This window comes from Balaenoptera borealis (assembly GCF_965194805.1).
Source record: "Balaenoptera borealis genome assembly, chromosome: 4".
NCBI lineage: Eukaryota > Metazoa > Chordata > Mammalia > Artiodactyla > Balaenopteridae > Balaenoptera > Balaenoptera borealis.
The window spans coordinates 125,050,244-125,073,990 of NC_138861.1; the positions used below are offsets into that span (position 1 = coordinate 125,050,244).

The window sequence follows — 23,747 nt, forward strand, 5'->3', positions numbered from 1 at the left end:
AGAGAGAGAGAGAGGATCCTGCAATGATTATGAAAAAAAAAAAGGATACATTTGCATGCACTTTCATACTTTGCTCCATTGTTACAGTTTTAATTCTAAAGGTCAGAAGGTTACAAAGCAATTATATCCCTATCTGATTGTTCCCCACATATCCGAAACTGTTACACAAAGTAATTTACTGTTTTTAGTATCTAGCATTATAGATATATTGAAACTTTGAAAATATTCTCAGTTAAAACTGCTTTAGGGGGCTTCCCTGGTGGCGCAGTGGTTGAGAATCTGCCTGCCAAGGCAGGGGACACGGGTTCGAGCCCTGGTCTGGGAAGATCCCACATGCCGCGGAGCAACTGGGCCCGTGAGCCACAACTACTGAGCCTGCGCATCTGGAGCCTGTGCTCCGAAACAACAGAGGCCGCAATAGTGAGAGGCCCACGCACCGCGATGAAGAGTGGCCCCCGCTCGCCGCAACTAGAGAAAGCCCTTGCACAGAAACGAAGACCCAACACAGCAAAAATAAATAAATAAATAAATAAATTTATTAAAAAAAAAAAACAAAAAAACTGCTTTAGGCAGTGTATATGATAACAGTGCCAGTGTAGTGAAAATGCAGGTAACCAGCTCTCACACAGGTAAAGGGGATGCAAGTGGTTTTTGTACATGGAATATATGATGAGGTGAGGCAGGTTTACTTTTAAGTAGACATCAGCAAAGTGGACAGGAGATTCCCTGAGGTTATGAACCAGACTTAGAAAGGGCAGTAAATTCTGATGACATCATGTTACGTAGAAGGGTATGAGCACTCAGATTTTCCCTCTCTAAGTAAAAATTTCAAATTCACAATCAAGCTAAAAACACATACTAAAAAAAAAAAAAAAAATCACACTACTGACCTTATCCTGAAGTTCATATTTTTATAGAAGACATGAAGATAACTTTGGTTCTCATTAGATCTGGTTATTCCAACCTACCTGCCTTTTCTCTACTAAGAATCTGCTCTGCTCACTGCTTCTACACATCCTTCTCTGAGAAGAACACCATGGAATTATCAGTTATTCTGATTATCCCCTCTCAAGCCATGTGCCTTTTCCAGATAACGAGGAGATCTCTAGACCTTAATAGCTGAAACATTAAAAACGCCCAGTGCTCATGGTAGAAGGATTATTTTGTTAATTAGAAACATTTCCAGGTTACTGGTTTTCTCTCTATTCCCCCTGCTTGCTTTCTGCTGTTCTGACCTCACTGTTTAATGGAGAAGGCTACGAAAGGTGCTTTTGTTTTTCTTTTTAAATTCTTCTGCTTCCTACTATCTGGATGTGCTGTTTTAAATTTTCTTCTGCTTATTAATTTTGCCGTGTACATGTCTTTAAACAAAATCCTTTTCCAAATCTGCATTATACAAGCTGGTGACTTTCAGTTTTTTGTCTCTCAATGTCATTTAAGCTCAATACAATCCACGTACACCGATGAGGAATTTTAATAGGTTAGGGATGTGTATTCTCAGTGTTTCAATCAGCAAATCCGTATGGAGAAACTCTGAGACACACACCATCCTTACAAAGACTCGACTCTACCTGCACACCATGTAAGCTAGGGAGTCCTTCAGCTCCTTGGAAACACCTTTCCTTTCTGCGTGCACTGATCCGTAATGAATGCTCTCTCCACAGGACTCCTGTAGCACTTGATAGTCTGATTCATACTCGGACTTTTCTACCAAAGTACTCTGATTACAGAGGCACATAAATGCCAACCTCTGGGGGTGGAAGTGGGTAAAAGGGGCCTGTGGTTCATGTGTGGATCCGGGGTAATAGTGCCACAAGAGTTGCTCTAAGCACAAACTACCTCTGATTTATCCTAAACCCCTATGCATTCTTCACATATTACACCACCTTTATTTCAATAAATGTATACTATTTGTATTCTCCCATGAAATAGTCTCAAAAGTAAAATTGACCCCAGGAGAAGGTGACAAGTTTACTCTGTAACTCTGAGTATCTTCAAACAGATAACTGCACACTCTCACATACAATACCTTATATTATTACTTACTGTTTTAATAATACCCTGTCAGGGAATCTGGATAACCAACTCAATGAAAGAAACTGTATTTTTAAACTCTTATTAATAAGTTGGTCTCATATAATGTATTAGCTCATAGTATGACATTTTTAGTATGACATTACAGTTATCAGACATTTCTGTAGGGCACACACACAAAATTCAGTTTTTTATTGTTATACTTGGATTAGGGGTTCAAAATATACTTATTTTATGATGATTTTGATTAATAAAGTATGAAAGTATTATAACAATTTACATTTTATTTTATTTTATTTTATTTTATGAGCTACCTGCAAGTAGTCTTTCCATGACGAAACCTCAGTAAGTTACTTGTGTGGAGAATCTGACACCTGACAAGATCATATTTGCAACTGATTGATGGGAAAAGGAAAATCCATGACTTATGTCACCATTTCTGGATGTCAGAATGTCTGACAGCCTTGTGTAATCAAAACAGTAAAGTGTTTTCTTGTAAATTAAAGAATTAAAATTGTGAGGAATTACCTGAGTATTTGGGAAGCATTCCTGAAAGGTTTAAATACTATTCTGAGTTAAGAAGAGAAATGTAACCGCATGGTGATTAGGAAAAATATGTCAGATGATGATGAAGTCTGTACCTCTGCTCTGACTCTGTGAAGTGATAAAAACCGTTCTGGCTATTTCACTGGAAAGGCTACAAGATGAAAAAATGGAAGTGAAGAATATGAAATTATAGAACTCTTATTTCCCCAGCTGTGGGGGTAATAATTACTTACGTATCAGAGTTCCTTTAATCTCAGCATCTCACCCACAAACAATTTCTAACACTTCTCGGAAGGTCTCGCTTTTTTCCACAGCCATGAAACTATTTAGGGCTTCCCTCTCTCATAGCTAGATTATTATCCTAACTTTAGCTCCTCCCTCTTCTTACCTGTCATGGAAATAAAAGCTTCTGGTATAATCTTTTTGGCCAACACTTAAAAAAATTATTTCACTCTCATCTTCAGAACACACAGATAGTTCCTCTTTGTTGCCTATCAAACCCAAATTGCTCTGGTAGTTCGCAAAGCTTTCCTGACTGGCTTGTATGTGCTCCTCAAGGTTATGTCCCATTACATGCCTACTCTTCCCCAGGAAACAAGTGTGCCACTGTTACTGTTCCTTGTGCACACACATCCCTCTGCTTTTGCTTCTCCATTCGTGAGATTTTAATGACAGTAGCTGTGGTACTATGCTAGGTTCTAGGTTACAAACATGAATGAATAAACACAGTCTCACTCCTTAAGGTTTGCATGAGCTGGTGTATGACAAGCACAAGTGTCTGCAATACCATAAGGTAAGTGCAATAATAGAGTAATAAATAAGGTATAGAGTGGAAAAGAGAGGAAAAAATATGAAGACAAATTTTTGATGTCATTTTGTTCACATAACCAGACGCTATTATGGTTTGTAAATTACATGAAGGCAAAGACCCTTCTTTTTATTATGTAGGTACTTCAGAAGCATAGGTTGCAAAAACTCACACTGAACACCCCATCAGATTCTTCAGAAGTCACAAGTTATTCCTGATATTTCATTCTACACAGACAGTCGATGGTGGAAGTAGATTTATTTTTCTAAATGTAAAACTACCATCTTGGTGTGGTTGGGACTACACTGGATTAGAAATAAGGCAACTTGAGCTTTAGTCCTGACTTGTCCCTAATAAGCCACGTGACTTAGAACAAGACATTTCACCTCCTTAGGTGTCTAAAATGAGTAAGTTGGTCTAGATGTCCCTAACTTCTCCTGCTCTTACAATCTGTAACTCTCCACGTCAGCATTCCTTCAATAGACACAAACTAATAGAATCTACAGTGTGTATGTCACTAGACCTTGTGATTTGTTTATGTCACAGACATTCAAATCTCATCATCTCTAAGCTGGAGTTGGATGATTTCACAGCTAGAATCAACTAAGGTGCTAACTCCCTAAGGTCAGCACACTGTGGCTTTACTTCCCTACTTCTTTAATCCTGGAGACACTAGCCTGGAAAGAGAGAAACTGCAGCTCTTTGAGCATACTCTTGGTCACACGGGCAAGCAGGAATCCACATCACGCTTGGCATGTTTATTGATAGTGAGACTCTGGAGTGACTGACTGAAGATTGAGACTGAGCTAACCTGACAGCTTGAGAGCTTAAAAGCATTGATTAGTGAATGTGCAAGAATCTGACCTTCCAACTGCCTCCATGTTGTGGTTTTGGTTTCTATAATAAGAGTTAAAAAAAAAAAAAAAAGAGGAAACCTTATTCTTTTATGCTTTGTAGTGATTATTCTACCCAAACAAAAAGGGACATGAATTAACAGAAACCCATGAGTATAATTTTAAGAATCTTACACACCAGGAGCTATACTGAGGAGGACGTACTCTAGGGATAGAGGTCTGTGTGTGTCCTCAGCACATACTCTCATGTTAAATAACTCCGAAAGACTCCACTTCCAGTGAAGGGAGCACATACATTCTGCATTGTACTTACCATGCTGTCCATTGACAGATATTCATATTGCACTTTTTAATTAGGTGACAAAGCAGTTTTCACATATATGGTAGTTGGTGCTAATGAAAATGTACATAAGGAACCAAAGGAAATTAAATAGATGTTAAGATTATCATTTTGCACGTTTTCTTTTTATTTGTGGTAATAAAAAAGTGTGAATTGAAAATCTAAGGAAAGATAACTTTTTAAAAGTGAAATGCACTAAATAAAAAGGCATGTTTATAAATACAATAAAGTACCTGCGACATTTAATTTAGAGAATGTATAGCAATGGCAGAGACACATAATATTAATCGATCCTAACTCTGTACGGTTGTGATGAATGGACTATAAAACATTTAATTAGTGTTGGTTATGCTTAAGTGTTTTTTGTAAAATTAAATTCATGTTGTATAAAGGACACGATGATAACGCCTTTAGCTGTTTTACTTGATGTTATAAATACAAATATGAGAAGAGGAGAAAACCACCAGGGAAAGGAACTCAAAAGTATTATGCACTTTATCTTTACTTGATCATTTGCAGTTTTCTGACACCCTTTATGACTGGCAAAGTTTATCAGATTTGCTTCAGTAAGTCTACTGTTCTCAAAATCTCATGTATGTGAATAATTCCCTGTTCAACTTAACTGCTATTTTGCTTTCTATTCCTTGTTTTCTTTCTTATATATATTTGAGAATATATGGCACTTTTTTTTAAATTTATTTTTTTATTTTTGGCTGTGTTGGGTCTTCGTTTCTGTGTGAGGGCTTTCTCTAGTTGCGGCGAGCGGGGGCCACTCTTCATCGCGGTGCGCGGGCCTCTCACTGTCGCGGCCTCTCTTGTTGCGGAGCACAGGCTCCAGACGCGCAGGCTCAGTAGTTGTGGCTCACGGGCCCAGTTGCTCCGCGGCATGTGGGATCTTCCCAGACCAGGGCTCGAACCCGTGTCCTCTGCATTAGCAGGCAGATTCTCAACCACTGCGCCACCAGGGAAGCTCTATGGCACTTTTGTTAATGGGAAATGTTTGCAACTTTATTTTTCAGTCAAAAGAAACCATATAGGGCTTCCCTGGTGGTGCAGTGGTTAAGAATCCGCCTGCCAATGTGGGGGACACGGGTTCGAGCCCTGGTCCAGGAAGATCCCACATGCCGTGGATCAACTAAGCCCGTGTACCACAACTACTGAGCACACGTGTCACAACTACTGAAGCCCGCGCACCTAGAGCCCGTGCTCCGCAACAAGAGAAGCCTCCACAGTGAGAAGCCCACACATCACAATGAAGACGCAACACAGCCAAAAAGAAAGAAAGAAAAAAAAAAGAATAAATAAAATGAATAAATTTAAAAAAGGAAACCATATAAAGGATATAATTCATGTGATAAAACAGGAGTCTTTTAGTAAACATTTACTCTTGAGTGTTACTTAAATACTCTTATAATAAGCTGTTTTGATAATAGACATATATATGACAACAATAACAAAAATCTGTGAACTCTCTGAAGCCTCTTCTGATTAATTGTGTCATTTATTAAGAACTCCCTAGGAATTTACCTCTATGATGCTATTCAAAATTAAAATAGTCACACTCACAAATGTTTTATTTGTGTATGTATATGTTCTCATGTCTTCCAAAGTAACGTAGTTTCTCAAGGAATAATTCTACTTTCTCATTCTAATTTTCATTTATACCCCCAATCAACTAGCACAGTATTTCATATTTAACAAGCATTAGATCATTATATTTAAAATCATCATAATGAGAACCTACTGCACAGCACAGGGAACTCTACTCAATGCTCTGTGGTGACCTAAACGGGAAGGAAATCTAAAAAAGAGTGGATATATGTATATGTATGACTGATTCACTTTGCTGTACAGCAAGAAACTAACACAACATTGTAAAGCAACTATACTCCAATAAAAATTAATAAAAAACAAATAAAGTAAAATAAAATAAAATAAAATCATCATATTAACCAAATCTTATTGGAGCTGGCATGTCTTTGATTATATTCATTCCCTAACAAAATGAACAGTGTCACTGATACCAAAAATATCAATAAATACAATTCTTTATTTTAAAAAAACTCACACAATATTAAGAAATACAAATTCTTCATAAAAAAAGCATTTTTTTTTTATGAAGGAAAAGAAAGAGTAGAGCTTGGGGCCATTGACTCATTTTTTGATCATCTGTCTGCCACATTTGTTAAGTTGCTTACTTTTCATTGTTACTGTAACCATGAATTATAGATATCTTATAAATAAACATGTGTGAAAAAAGAATTGATTTACTATCAATGATTTATCAATTTTATAAGTATGTGCGCACTTCTGAGTAACTACCACTTATGGGAGACAAAGCTTTGCCTTTATGAAATTCAACATCTACGTGGTGTGACTATATACACTACAAGAACTATGTCTTTATCTATTTATTCATCTACTTAATATATACACCAAACATATAGCTGGTCAAGCTGCTGAATAAATCATCAAAATAAAGTATGACTTACTGTAGCAGTTTTAAAACACATTTTGAAATATATAGCAGTGAATAAGAATAACAAGGAAATGTTCTGCTGACTTTGAGAGAAAATATTGCATTTTTTTCTTCTTTGCATTCTCAAGAGCAACTAGCCTTGCTTTATACATAGTAGATGCTCAATAAACATAGGGTGGATGAATTCCTGACCATATAGACACAGAGGGGCATGTAACACGAATTATGGAATAGAAACACAGGAGAGGGAGAGAGGATGGTAAAAAGTCTGTTTTGCAGTGATTTCTCATTAACGAGGATGCTAGCCCTCTGCTGACTACTTAGCAGGAGACCACATGATCTGCTCTCTGCAGCCAACTTATTGATTGTGAGGGTCAATGTAATCTGATGCATAAAGAACCGAGAAAGTGGAAGGTGGCATTTTCCTAGATAAATGGTAAGAAGCAGCTCATTTACATTTTCATGCACTGAGGCTCAGTAGCTCCCACATAAAGTTGAATTATTCATAAAAGCAATCCTAAAACTGACAATTCCTTCTTTATTAATAGATATGATCCTAGCAAAAGATTAGATTAAAAAAAAACCGCACAAAGACATCTTAAAGATAGAACCTGTATGAGCATGAAGTAAAAATTGCTTTTCCCTTTTTTATTTAGACTATCTGTGTTGTACACACACATATCAGGGTCTAGTTCTACACTCTTAGATAAGGTGGTCCTTGGTTTCTATCTTCCTAGATACCCAATGCCTAACCATTTTACTGCTAGTTAGTGCCCACACTAAATGCAAGTCAAAGTGATTCGCTCTGAGAAAAAACCAACAATAAAACAACATCCTCAATGCAAAACTTCCAAACTGACTGACCAACTAACAAAATCCCAGAAAAACAAATCCAAAATGCGAACACTTAATCCATAAAACAAATAAAAAATATTATTGAAGAGAATGAAACTATTGGATGAAAAAGAAGTTTGCATTAAATGACAGTTTTAGTATCTCCAGCAGAGTTCCTAACACAAACTCGGCACTCACAAATTGCTAGTTTCTTTTCTTTCAGCCCAGGAGAGAATGTGCAGTGTTACCTGCCAGAGAGGGTCTTTCTGCTCAGGGAAGAGCTCAAAGTACTTGTGGGCTAGTTGCACTGGAGGCAGAGTTTGCAATTTCAGGTTGGTCCAGCTCTGCGCGAAGTTGGCCAAGTTCACAAAGGTGTACAGCCCTAGGCGGTCATTCCCATAGTTTGACAAATGGGTCATGAAAATGCTGATCTGAAAAAAAAAAAAAATGACCATAAATATCATATGCATATGCTCAAAAGTGGCATACAAGCTCTAGGAAGTACCTCACCTAAACACTGAATTTCATGAGAAGTACAATTATCGTTTCAGGTGGGGTGTTATGGACGGAATTGTGTACACCGCACCCACATTCATATGTTGAAACCGTAACTCCCAATGTGACTGTATTCAAAGACAGGTTCTTTAAGGAGGTACTTAAGCTTAAATGGAGTCATAAGGGTGGGACCCTAATCTGATAGGTCTGATGCCCTTATAAGAAAAGAAACAGACACCACAGTGCATTCCCTCCCTCTCTCTTTCTCTCTCTCCCTCTCTCTCTGTCTCTTTCTGTCTCTATCCCTCCTCCCTGCAATGCACAGAAAAGAGGCCAATTGGGAACACAGCCAGAGGGCGGCTCTCTTTAAGTCAGGAAGAGAAGTCTCACCAGAAACTGAATTTTCTGGCACCTCGATCACGGACTTCTAGCCTCCAGAACTGTGAGAAAATAAATGTCCATTGTTTAAACCACCCGGTCTGTGGTGTCTTATTATGGCAGCTTGCAAAGACTAATACAGGTAGAAAGCCACACATTTGATTTCTATTTCAAAGTCACTCTTAAGCTCACTCTTAAAATAAAAATTGAAATTGGGATTGGCATCCCCTCACTGCTCATTAAAAGTATAGTATTACTTTACATATCAGTTTTTCCCCCCATTGTGGAATCAGAACTATCAAATCCAATAATCTAATAACTCCCAACCTAGAGAAGAACCAGAATTAGACCAGTTCTAAAATTAAAAAACTGTTCCAGACCTTTTTCGGTATAGATATGTATACAGGTTGAAATGAAATCAAACTCAAGAAAACTTGTTTGTTTGTTTTTTTTGTGGTCTAATGACTCATGAGTATGAAACGTACAGTGTGGGGAATACAGTCAATAAATATTTAATATTTTTGTATGGTGATAGATGGTAACTAGACTTATCATGTGGTCATTTTTAAATGTATAGAAATAATGAATCAATATGTTGTGAACCAGGAACTAATATAGTGTGGTAGGCCAATTATACCTCAAAAAACAAACAAACAAACAAATATACAAACTCATAGAAAAAGAGATCAGATCTGTGGCTACCAGAGCCGGTGGCGGGGAGTGGGTACTGGAGGAGGGGGAATTGGATGAAGGCAGTCAAAAGGTACAACCTTCCAGTTACAAGCTAAATAACTATGAGGGATGTGATACACAATACGATAAAGATAACGAACGCTGCTCTATGTTATGTACGAAAGTTGGTAAGAGAGGAAATCTTAAGTTCTCATCATGAGGAGACAATATTTCTTTAATTCTGTATCTATATAAAATGATGGATGGTCACTAAACTTATTGTGGTCATCATTTCATAATGTATGTTAAGTCAAATCATTGTGCTGTACACCTTAAACTTATACACTGCTGTATGTCAATTATATCTCAATAAAACTAGAAGAAAAAAAATAATAGAGCATTAGTTTGCACAAGAATTAAAAAAAAACACTCTGATAAGGTAGTGTAAGTCAAAGGTATCAGGTTCATGGAATGCCCTTTACTAGAATGCTGAAAAGGATCCTCTGAGGAAAGCCCATTAAGATGATTAAAGATAACTCCTCACCAAGGTTGAAGGTGGGGAAGAGAGTGGGAGAACTTGGCCTATTCGCCATAAATATCACCTAAAAAGTATATAGCGCTTACTATGTGCTAGGCATAAATCTAAGCCCTTTACATGTATGAAATGATTAAGTCCTCACAACAATCTTACAAGGTAGGTACAGTTATTGTTCCCTTCTACAGATGAAGAAACTGAGGCACAGTGAAATAATTTGTTCAAGTCTCACATCTAGTCAATGGGAGAGCAGAACTTAAAACCCAGGCAAATCTGACACATGATATATCTGAAACCTTCACCCAAATAGTTTTATGTATAGAGTTTGAAATCCATCGTTTTCCATTTGCCATTTTGAAAATAAAAGACAAAGAATATCTATTTATAGAAGAAAGTGGAAAATTTATGTAAGTATTATCTTGGCAACTTAAAGTCATTTTTTAAAATCAGAATGACAAAACATAAATTATTTTTGGAATCTTACATGAAAACTTTTCAGACAACGAATTATAATATTTGAAAAGAATTTTACTGACAGACTGCAAATTTATCTTTGAAGGCAGTATCACGCCTATCATATTTCCAGTCCATTCCCCCCCCCCCCCTGGGGTATATTCAAAGCTTTTCATTCTAAAGGTCAAAAAAAGAGAAAAGCTATTTTAAAGAATATTCTTTACGTAGCTTGTTTAGATAGAAATTTAAATTAAAGCCCTCAAATGCTAGCTGATACAATGATCTTAAGATTCATGTGGAATCATTTGAACAGGCCCAGGGTAACTATGTCACTGAGTTTTACATTGGCCAAACTCTCTCTCACTCTTAAGCTCTTTTTCTTTTTTTCAAATAGGAAGTGCCCTCTTGGCAGCACTTAATTATAGAGTTTTTAGAACATAACATAGTATCAGTACTTGATGACCATATAATTGCAATCTTTGTCATGAGAACTTCTTTGTAATCACCACCAAATAATATGCATTTGATCCCAATAAGTATGCATTTATCTCATGTTGCTACTGTAATTAAGAAATAAGACAGTGTAAGCAGTGTTCTCCGTGATAATTATAGTTTCTTGGGACTGAAAAACCAGGCTAGCGCCTGAATGCCTGAAGAAATACAATAACGTCCTAGAAATCTGCCACCTGCCCTCTAGCACTGTTATTTTAAGATGGAACTTTAAGGCACCTGTAAGTGTCTAAAATCGGACAAAATTGTAAATAAAAATACTACTTGAAGAATACTGTGAAAATTATTTTTATATCATGGGCAGATGTATACCATTTTGTTAGGGTATTGCCATAATGCTTCTAACTGATTTTGTGGCCCGCTAATTCTAAGTCATTTATCCAGAATTTCTTTAAGAGAACAAGCCTTGCTTTCTGAAGGAAGTATAACACTGATGCAGGGCAAATGGAAAATCCACCTTTGGAAGAAAGCAGGGCCTGGAGATGTTGCATGGTTCTAAGCTGAGGCATGCTTCTGCATTTAAATGTTCCTTTGCCGAGAAAAAAGATGAGCACCCTGGCCACAACAGTTGAAATCACTGTGTACAGGGTAGCATGTGTACATGCTTTACTGGCTAGAAATATATTAGTGCTGGCACATGGTCAATTGACTGCACTTTCAGAAGAAAGATTCTGCAAGCACAGCTTAACTGTGCATATCTGACTTGCTAAAAGCAGCTATTGTGCAGACAGAACATTTTAGTTTCAGTATTTCTGGCCACATGGCTTGTTTATAAAAAAAAAAAGCAAAACCTAGTCAGAGAGTGTAGGAAGAATAAGACAAATCAAGAATGGATGTGGTTTGAAGCATAAATAAGGGAAGTTGAAAGAAATGCAGTATGAAATATTTGCAAATAATTTTTCACAGACATAGTATATTGTTATTATTATTATTACTATTTTTTTAATATTTTTTTTTCATTTATCTATTTATTTATTTTTGGCTGCGTTGGGTCTTCGTTGCTGCGTGTGGGCTTTCTCTAGTTGCGGTGAGCGGGGGCTACTCTTCGTTGCTGTGCACAGGCTTCTCATTGCAGTGGCTTCTCTTGTTGCGGAGCACGGGCTCCAGGCACTCGGGCTCAGTAGCTGTGGCTCACAGGCTCGGTAGCTATAGCTCACGGGCTCTAGAGCGCAGGCTCAGTAGTTGTGGCAGGCGGGCTTATTTGCTCCGCAGCATGTGGGATCTTCCCGGACCAGGGCTTGAACCCATGTGCCCTGCATTGGCAGGTGGATACTTAACCACTGCGCCACCAGGGAAGTCCGCTATTATTTTTTATATGACAGTGTATGTTCCTCCACTTATTCTGTGCTATTATTTATTTTGATTGTTATTTCCTTAAGGATACAGTAAGACTATTCTGGCTCAATACTCCCCAAAGCACCATCTAGAAAAGGTATGACTGTGCTACATTGGTGCAAATGGTTTGCAGATGCAAACCCACTGTACCTTGAAATATTGCAGCTCAGAGATCTGCATGGATTCGGACAGCAGCAGTTTACCTCTCACATGATAAAGATGGGCAATGACACCGTGTTCGATGGATGAGTTTAAGAATAAGATATCAAATGCTAATGTCAGCAGGCCACCTGCAGCAGGCCTTCCAGAGGGGTCACCGAGGTCGGGCTTCTGTCACCAAGCTGGTCTCTGGGCTGCCCCCCACCTTTTCATTGACGCTGCTACATATGCCCCTTCCTCAACTCTCAACACTCTCAACTCCATTATAACCGAACAAGAAACAAATCTAAATTCTTCCTTTTATCTTGTAAAAATTAAAAACCAATCTTGAAGGCACTCTCATAGTCTAATTATTCATTAAAAATATATAACAGCATTTCTCAATGTCAGATGCAATATGCATGCACTAAATTTAGGAAGATCATTACCTGTGGAATAAATCCATTTAATGATGTGTCTATAGTCCAAGGAAAAAGGAGGTTTTAAATAAAGTGATGTATAAATCTTGATAATAGGGAATTGCATAAAAATAATGGAACTCTAAGGATAATCTTTAAATGTGGGTAAAAGCACTGCCTGTTGTAGAGGCAAACAGGATAATATCAATATTATGTAAATGTGGGCAAGTGGCTGTTCTTCTGAGTCTTTAATTGCAAATCACACAATTGTTTTGTATAGCATTTTACTTTGCCTCTCTTACTAAGCAGAAAGGATAAAGGAAAAAGGGAAAAATAAAATAAAAAACAAAGGCTTTATTTTATCCAGAAAATGAAGCATCAACCCTCTCCAAATTGAGCTAAAATATTTTCAGACTGCCAATACCAGAATAGTTTTCTGGCTTTTCCTACTTGTATGACAAGCACAATGTCATTGTAAATTGTATGGATATTAATATCCATAACCAGAATATCAAGTATAGTATCTTAAATTAGAATTTAAAATCTTTTTAGAGCATGTATTCTTATTTAAAGTACACATTAAATATTTGGATATCAGTTCTGTGCCTTATAGTGCCTTTAAAAATTAAATCATTTACAGAGTTGTTGCATACATAGCTCATAGGAAAAACACATGATTATAACAAATACAGAAACAATAGCTTTGCAGAGCAAGAAGAGATGTACTCTGTTTTAAGGCAGCTTGCCCTGTGCTCATGACACAGCACAGAACTTTTCAAGATAAACATTAAATATTAGCAGTTAGTTTCCATTTTTGCCTCTGTGGCCCTGTCAGTGTACCGCTTTTCAGAAAGAGTCCATTGTGTCTAAAAATATGTCCATTAGTTTGTTAAATTATTGATGAGGCTTTTAGTTCTCATAAAATGTGAAGACAGATAGAAATAAGGGGAAGGCATCTTTGATGGCTCATCTTATGTGCTGTGGCATCATACTCGTATTTTTCCTATAAAAGGCAATTTTATGTCTTCATTTGTTCTGAATATAGGCTGGAACCACACAAAAGATACTAAGAGTCAGATTATGCTTAACATTACCAATTTGTATGCCGGTACATTTCCAGATTTAAACACCAATGACATAATTGTTGTGAAATAATTAGAGGCCCCCCAGGTACTACTTTTTGGTCCTGGGCAACTAATAAGTTGGTATATGTATACATCTATGTCTTCAGATGCCAAGAGTAAGGAATATTTGCCCAAACCTAATATAATTATATTACTCTGCCACTCAATCTAAAACCCATCATTAGATTGGAATTCACTATTGAGATATACAAGTTTATTTTTTAAAAAATGTATCATATATTGAATGATTGGTCAATGATTGATCTCTTTTAAACACATGATGTTGTTGACTCTTTTTTTTTTTTTTTAAAGATTTTTTATTGATTGATTGATTGATTGATTGATTGCTATGTTGGGTCTTCGTTTCTGTGCTAGGGCTTTCTCTAGTTGCGGCGAGCGGGGGCCACTCTTCATCGCGGTGCACGGGCCTCTCACTATTGCGGCCTCTCTTGTTGCGGAGCACAGGCTCCAGACGCGCAGGCTCAGTAGTTGTGGCTCACGGGCCCAGTTGCTCCGCGGCATGTGGGATCTTCCCAGACCAGGGCTTGAACCCGTGTCCCCCGCATTAGCAGGCAGATTCTCAACCACTGCGCCACCAGGGAAGCCCGATGTTGTTGACTCTTAATGTGAATTTATTTAATAACTTTGCCATGGGATTTTATGTTCATTTTTGTTGTATTGATTAGGTATTAAGAACTCATCCTAATTTTTAAAGAAAAGGAAATGAAGATCAAAGGGTTTAAGTGATCTTTCTGAGACTATAGAGGAAATCCTAGCAAATCAGTGCTCAAAGTTGGGCATGCGAGTTCAGAATCAGTGCTCTCTCACATCCAGTGTTCTGCCAGAGACTTTGGCAGCAAGTTCATCTAACTTTTATTTTCTGCTTTTTCTCCTTCTATCATTTTAATTACCTGGTAGATTTTATTTGTAACAATATTAGGTTAAAACTAACATTTCTTTGTGTACTCTTCCTAGAATTGATCCAACATAAAATTTCACTTATGTATTAAAATTTTTTAGAAGTATAAGAAATAAAAGTCAATATTTCAATATTTATATTTCTACACACATACATTTCAACTGATTATTGACTCTGAACATTTCAAGATAATTCCTACTGAAGAGAGAAATGGTTATTTCATTTGCAAAGATTAACATATTTCTTAATATAAATGTATTATAGAAATTAAAAGTAACCCCAACCTTCCAATCTTAAAGGAACATGTTTGATTTTAACAGACCCTTCAAGATATATCTCTCTAAGAACTACTCTTAGAAGGAGAAAGAAAAAGAGGAGAAGAAGAAGAAAGGAATAAAGAATGGAAAGAAAGAAGGAAGAAAGGAACGAAGGAAGGGAGGGAAGTATGGAGGGAGGGAAGAAGGCAGGTGGGCAGGAAGGAAGAGAACAAAAGGAAGAAAGAGAAGCAAAGAATAGCTCCAAAATCAAACATATCTCACCATCTGTAGGGCAGATGGACAGGAAAAAAGTAGGAATGATTTAGTTCATGGCTTTAAATCTCTACTGAGTAAACTGAACTCTACTGAATCTATTGATTCAACCACTCAGGAAACTTAAGTGAAACTAAACCACTAAGCAGAGGGAGCTCTTTTGCTCCACGTGACTTTCAATGTGGTTTCATGTAAGATGTGCATCACCACAGGCATTTATAATTAATTACTATTCTTAGTTGATGTTTTAATACCCCACACCCTTGACTATTAAAAGGAAGACTTTTCTTGGGTGTGTAAAAAACAAACAAACAGAAAAAACCCAAACTAAACCTTTGTTTTTAATTTGGAGCAGGTTTAATGAAGAAAATAATGCTAATCAAACAGTTTAAAAAACAAAAGAGTTAGTAATTAAAATATTATCCTGGGAGTCTCTATTGCATAAGTCAGAAAATACAGAGAAAGGACATCGGGTTGCTGTTATAATTCACATTGGTTTGGTTTGCACACAGTGGGACAGTAGCAATGTGAAATTTGGAACCAGAATGCCTGGGTTTGAGGACTGTCTCTGCCTTACCATATCAATTAATTTCTCTGAATCTCTGACTTTTCTACTGTAAATGGAAACAATACCTTACTTTACAGTTCTACGTGATGCTCCAATGAGTTGGAGAATTCCAAAATATTTTGTAAAATGAAAAACATTGTATAAAATTTATCATCATTATGCACATTCAATTAAGGCAACTATGGAGTAGTTAACATATCAAATATAATTTTAAATTAGTTGATATATATCTCAGTGATAATAATATCTTTTAGAAGCAAAGTCGGTGTTTCTTTGTTCCGCTGAAATAACTGCATATATGGTGGTTATAATAATTACTGTGATTTCTAGTCAAAACAGAAAACGTTGGGTATATTTACACCAGAGTAAAAAATCACTAAGTTTGATACCTAATATATGAAGCTCTTTTGTAGTCTTCATGTAATTTCTTAATAAATGCAAATTTTATCCCCCAGAATCACCTCTGACAGCTACAGTTAAAAATCAGTATAGGAGGAGATTGTTAAATGGAATCCTTTGTTTCATTTCAAAAAGTGCCATGAGGAGATTTTAGAGACAGGACTCAAGGGTAGTAGTGCCATGAGCTGAGATCTGCTTTGCTTTACCCCTATGCAACCTAAATCAAAGAGCGCCTCCAGCCCTCTCCCTTGCCCCTAAAGGCACTCACCGCTTGCCATATTATGTATTTGTTTGGTTATTTATTGTTTCCTCACTCCCGTGTTAGAATGTAAACTCCCTGTGTCTAGACAGTCTACTGCTGCTATCTCCTCAGGGTTTGTAAGAAGTTTGGCAATACTAGGCGCACAACAAATATTTATTGAATAAACAAATGAATCCTTGGTACCATACACTTCTTTTGCTAGTAGAAAATGTGAAATAACTTAATTGCTTTCCAATTATTCCCATATTCTAAAGATGTGAGGGGAAAACCAAAACATTCTATCCTCAATCCCTGAAAACAGCTGGCATTTAACAGGATACAATGAAAGGCTAAATTACATTTTTTTATTTGTGTTTTCCATTTCCATTATCAGACTAAATGCAACAGAAGTTCCATTCTGCATCTGATTATTTACCAGTGTCCCAGTTTTTCAGTCATAATATTTGGTTAGTGAATTATTAACAAATCAGAACTGTTTTGATTCAAGACCAGCTAGAGTGTAAACACTGATCCTCCTGAATAAAGAAGTTGGGCAGTGATTTCGTCAAAGCAGCCGGAAATAGGGCAGCTGTTCTAACAGAGAACAGAAGGCTCCTGCTCTATTTCAGTGTGTAGGAGCTTAGCTCTCCATTTTTCTTGTACATTAATAGAGGCCTGTCATTAAAAGGCAACACATGCTCACAACCATATTGTTATTGCATATATTTGTGTTTTGTCTTGCTTTAATAGTTAAGTCAGAACTGAGGTTTTAGATGTGACAGTAATTGCCTTTTAGAATGCCCTGATTTTGAAAAAAGATCTACCATTTTACACAAAGACAAACTACCAAAGCTGCTTTCCATCTGAGCTACTTAGCACTACTCTTTTCAAGACATCAAATATCCTTTCCAACCATGTTGCAATGATGCCACATAAAAGTCATTGAAGTGCAAATTCATAATCCTGCGAATAATCAAGGGCAGTTCAGCCCCTGGGTAGAGAAAACATGTCCATTAGTGATTGGTGTAAGCTGCACTAACAGTATCAGAGTTCAACAGTTTTCAGGGGGAAAAAAAGTAATTTTTATTTATTCAAACAATCAAGCAATTGACAAATATTTATTAAATGCCTACTAAGTGCCAGTCTATTAGGAACTGGAAATATAATTGTGAATAACTTATGAATAGTTTTTGCCTAAAGGAGTCTAGGATTAAGTGTTGATATAGAAAAGAACATAGCAGATTATAATACAATGTGATGTGGAAATTCCCTGCTCTACGACATCACACAGATGCAGGCAGTTGGGCATTGATCTAAGACTTGTGGAAGGCTCTTGAAAAAAAAAAAGAACCTTGGAGCTAAGATCTGAAAAGTGATGAGTTAGGGACACTTCAGGTGAGAGAATGGATTGGAGTAGGAGTGGGTGACATGAGGCTGAGGTCATGTGTTAGAAGAAGGAACTGTGTTGGTGAAAGTTTACATTCCAGAAACTAAAAATGCAATGTAGTCCATGCAAAGGGGTAAGGTAGCAAGAGAAAAGAAAAGACCAGTCATATCAATCTTTTAAATTCTTGAAGGGTTTGGGCTTTAATCCTAAGAACAATGGAGAAACACTGACAGATTTTGCGTAGGGGTGAGAGAGAGTCAGATATGCATTTTAGGAAATATATCCTGAGTGCTTTATGAAAAAGGGTGAAGATTGGAGGTCAGGAGTCATTTAGGAGGTTTTTCTAGGCATATGATTGGGAGATAATGATGACCTGGCCAGTGGCCATGGGAAAGGAGAGAAATTAAATAGATTCGAGTGATATTAAGATAATCAATCTCCAGCAGTGATGTCAGCAATGTGGCTGAATAAGATGCCCCTTATCTGTGTCTTTCCTTCAAACAATAACAATCTGGCATACATCCATGGACCAAAGTACCTTTGAGAGAGCTGTGGGATCCAGCATCACATGCCAAGGGACATAGAAGGAGTCTATCCCACCTATGTTTGTGTGTGTGTATGTGTGTGTGTGTTGGTGGGGGGAGAGTAATAGGCATACAGACCTCAGTCCCAGCTGTGGTCCCTGCAGTGGCCTATGAACTGAGTCCGGCCCCTCTTGGATTCGGTCCAGGGGTCCCTGGAGAACACTGTCTTAGACAATCACCTATTGATGAGAGAGCCCTTGTGGAAGTCCAGATTCCAGTGGAGAAATTCCAACACATCACCGTTAGAGAGAAAAGAAAAAAATGAGTTTGGATGCATTGGAGAGGGTAAGAGGAAGAGTTTGAGGTTACCGCACATCACCTTTCCCCCAAGACAGCATAGTTCAGGGCCAAGAGACATTTTCTCAACCCATGATTCCTCCTGAGGGGAAAGTGAAAGCTGGTGAAGGAGCACCCAGCTTCCCCAGCTACGCAGGATGCCGCCAAAGAGGGCTACGTGTCTCTCACTCCATCCAGCATCCTGAGCCATGAGCTGTATGACTGGGAGGTGGGAAGAGGCTGGGAGAGCGGCAGATAAGGCTCTCAGAGGGATTCAAAGGTTGTGGATCCTACTAACTGCTTCTCAGACTCCATCAGGAAGCCCATCCAGAAGCCTCTGGGCATGCCTGTCTGCAGATTCCCCCACATGGCCTACAGGAAACCCCAGAGCCCTGCACGCCTCACCCACACACACTTCTACCCTGTGGCCGGCTCTCAGCGCACGCTCCAAGGGCAGCAAGAGCCTCGGCAGACAGCGAATGAACATGCGCAGGGAGCCAGGCCTATTAAGAGACTACAAATTTCAGCTTTAGCTCCACCCCTGGGAAAGCAAAAGGGAGACTGTCAGAAGCCATCCTGGTACGTTACAGGATCAAGAGAAGGCATACAATTAAGAACTCTCTCAAAAGAGAGAAGAAGTGTGGAGAAAGTGTATTTAAGAAGGGCTGAGAAAACCTCAGAATCTCTAGCAGGGCTGAAGGAAGGTATTTCTCTCCCAAAGTCAGTTACTAAAGACTGGAGGAGGTGATTACTACTTCAAATGTGAAGACGGAGATGCAAGACTTCAAAGAACGTGAAAAATCAAGGAAACACCAAAGGATCACAGTAATCTTCCAGTAACTGACCCCAAAGACATGGAGGTCATGGGATATTATTCAGCCATGAGAAAGGAGGAAATCCTGCCATTTAAAACAATGGATGGACTTCGCGGGCATTCTGCTAAGTGAAATAAGGTAAACAGAGAAACACAAATACTATATGATATCACTTATATGTGGAATCTAAAAAAATCTAAAAAAGTCAAACTCATAGTAACAGAGAGTAAAATGGTGGTTACCAGGGGTTCTGAGATGGGAGAAATGGGGAGATGTTGGTCAAAGGATACAAACTTCCAACTATAAGAGGAATAAGTTCTGAGGATCTAATGGACAGCATAGTGATTATAGCTAACAATACCGTACCATATACTCTATTGTATACTCAAAAGTTGCCAAGAGAGCAAATCGTAATTGTTCTCACTGCACACACACACGCACACACACGCACACACACACACACACACACACAATGATAATTATGTGAGGTGATGGAGGTGTTAACTAACCTTACAGTGGTAATCATTTTGTGATGTATGTGTATCAAATCACCTTGTACATCTTAAACTTATACAATATGTCAATTATATCTCTATAAAGATGGAAAAAATAATGAATCTCTAATGATCTGTGTTTGATCATATGTGAAAAGTGAAACAAAGAAGCGATCAAAGATGACACTCAGTTTTCTGGCTTAGGTAACTGGCTGGATACTAGAACAATTTACCAAAATAGGAAACAATAGAGGAATGAATAGAAGAAAAGATTGAGAAACAAAAGCTCTAAAACAGTGGCTACAGGGAACCAGAGAGAAAGTTAAAAAGGGAAGCACAGGCTCTTGCTATGGTTGCTCTGAGGGGTCTGTTGAGACCACATAAATTTACAGAGACTCCAAGCTGTATGATATTCTCCAGTATTTTGTCAGTTAGAAGCCAGCTATAGATCTGAAGGGGGCAGACAGTTGAATTCTTCCAGAATTGGGGATTTGCCAAAGTAATGGAATGGAAGAGAAGTGGGACAAGGGATTTCTTAGTAATGACTGGTAGACAGAGATTGAAATTATCTCAAAGTACTTTCTGTAAATTAACAATATTTTCAATCTTTTAAAGTGTATTTTTATACTTTAAACTACTCACTTTATAGATACAGAATGTCATAAGGAATGGGAAGGGAGAATTCGGAATACTCTGGTACAGGTACCTGCACTGCATGTGAAACAGTACAGTGTTATTTGAAAGTAATCACAGGTTAGTTAAAAATGTATATTGCAAACTCTAGGGCCACCACTAAAAATCTTTTTAAAAGGAGTATAATTGACATGCTAAAAGAGGAAATAAAATGGAGTCATTTGAAATGTCCAATTAAAACCAGCAAAGACCAAAAAAGAAAGGGGGGCAAGAGCAAATGCAACAAATAGAAAACAGTTATAACATGGTAGATACTAATCCAACTATCAATAATCCCATTAATTGTAAATGTTCTAAATCCAACAATTAAAGATAGAGATTATAAGAATGGATCAAAAAATCAAGACTCTATATGTTGTCTACAAGAAACCCACCTTAAATATGACTCAACCAGGTTAAAAGCAGAAGGATGGAGAAAAATATGTCATGCTGACATAAAACAAAGGAAGCTAGAGTACCTATTTTTAATTTGAGAAAAGTTGGCTCCAGAACAAGAAGGATTTCATGAATAAAGAGTACATACATTGCCAAGAACAGACACCAGACTTTGCACACTCACACATATACTCTTCACACACACACATGTGCAGGTACACTCATGCACATACACGCTCAGACATATTCACTTGCACATCCATATGTAGACTTGTGTGCACACCTACACAAACTCCAAGCTACTGGGGAGACAAGCAGACACAGTCAACATCGGGAGAAGGAAAAATCTTTGGGTTTAAAGTCACAACTTTCAACTTAAAATATTTATAATGTTCTTATAACTAGAAGTGGCCAGAGAGTTATGGATTCTGGTTAAGATAGTCTTATTGAATCCCCTACCCTGCAGGAAGCAAGGTTCAACGTAGCACATGTAGAGTTCTCAATAAACTTATTATATAATCATATGTTTTCCAATAATAGTTCTCTAATAGCTCACAGTGATATGGTACCTTTAAAATTATTTTATCTAAACAGTTTAACATAGGTAATGCTTATATCTACGTTAAAACTTGCTTTAACATGGGTTAAATCAATATCCATTTATAATATTGATTTGAATTAACTTTTAAGAGGTATTGTTTCTCATTTAAATGTATCTGTGGTTTGGTTTTTTTTTCTTTGTTGTCTTTTAGTAAAGAAGTCATGTAAAGGATATGAATGGTGTCCCACCTAATGCTAAATGAAGAATATTAGAATAACTCCTCTATTGAAACATCATGATTGACAAATAATATCAAAATACATATTTAAAAATAGGGGTACTGAAATTTTGATTAAAGTGAGCCAGGCGGCTAAAATGACCCTACTGTGTGATAGTCATCTCAGTGACTTGTGACCTTTATGGTTTGGCAATGGTCAGATATGAAGAAAAAATTATCTTTTCATTTCACCATTTTTTAAACTTCTGTCTACCATTTTCCTATTTTCTGCTTTATACAGTATGCTGATGTAACTATGGGTTTTGCTGGCCTCACTCTTTTTATTGAACTAGCAAAATGTCCTATAATTTCCAAGCTGTCAAAATCTGATCTGCATGCCAGAAGGCTATATTTTTAAATACATGAATAGCCTTGTGAACAAAAACATTCCTGTCAAGTGTGCATTTCTCAGTACCAAAACAGCTCCATCCTTGGTTATCTGTCACAGCAGTTCTTTGAGATTTGAGTGTTTAACATGTAGCATCTCCTGACAGTCTACCATTACAGATCACAATCTGCTATTACAGATTAAAAAGTATAGTCCATTCACTGCTGTTGGATCTCCTGGACCACGTGGATCTGGTAACTCAACCAGCAGCTGCAGTAACACAGAAGGATTGCTGAAACAGAGATTTTGGATTGACAGAGCACTAATTTTAATAATGACAAATTGTCTCAGAATTCAACACTTTTCGTATTCATGACCCTTTTGCTCCTGAAACAAAAGTAATTTATGTGCCCGAAAATTGTTCCTGTGCTATAATTTGGTACTTGTATTGATATCGTGTGTTTTTTATTTCAGCACATCTGACATAAGAGTTAAATGTTGTCTTTGTAATATTTCTTCAATGAAAGGACAAAGAGGCAACATGTGAATGAAATTTTTTCTCTCTTCTGTGTTCCCATAGCATTTTGAATATGGCTTTATACGCTTGTTTATTATATTTTAATTAATTAATTATTTTTTCCACTGGATTGTGAGCATATCTGGAGCAGGGAAAAATTTTATACATTTCTTTATCTTGGACTCTGCATAGTTCCTGGCATAAGACAGAACAGGAACCACACACTCAGATGAACGTAGGGGCCAGCAGTTAAAGTATAATAAAATAGTTTGGATTTATAAATTTAAGAAAGCAAAACAAAAACAAGATGCACATGATAGAAAGCTCAAATTCACATTCAAGACAATCAGGGGTGGTGGTGTCAGTATTGACCTAGCAAGCTCATGCTTTGCTCTCTACTCTCCAGTAGATGGCCATGCTTCTTTTCAAGACTTCATATAAACTTTGTTAATACATTTACATTTTTAAGTAATGGTGAACAATATTCCTCCCAAACAAAACATATCTGTGAATTGAATTTAGGTCATGTGTTGCCAGTTTTTTAAACTTTGAAGAAGGTACTCAACAAATATATAAATGGCTAAAAGCAGGGCATCAAAAATTATATATTTCATAGCTCACTCATTTTGAAGCATGGTTTCATTAACCAGTTGTTTGTATTTTAAAATTTATCATTTATTAAGACATACATTTATATTAATTAATAAAACTAATAACTATTCTACAGATAATGAGTTTAAAGTCATAAAAATACTTTTAAAAAATAAAATGCAAACAAAAAAATAAAATGCAGTACAATTTCTTTTTTGGCTATACAAATTTATAAATCAAGAGCATAAAGAGATAGTT

At 37.1% G+C, this 23,747-nt stretch overlaps 1 protein-coding gene across 10 annotated transcripts in view; it reads right to left on the bottom strand.

The window, feature by feature from the left end:
• LOC309627547 (bifunctional heparan sulfate N-deacetylase/N-sulfotransferase 4) overlaps window positions 1-23,747 on the bottom strand; it is an 865,109-nt gene that overhangs the window by 43,932 nt on the left and 797,430 nt on the right. For all 10 annotated transcript variants that reach the window (XM_082389627.1, XM_082389626.1, XM_082389624.1 and 7 more), the window contains one exon: window positions 8,144-8,326. In XM_082389627.1, coding sequence (XP_082245753.1) covers window positions 8,144-8,326 — 183 coding nt within the window. The remainder of the gene's footprint in view (window positions 1-8,143; window positions 8,327-23,747) is intronic.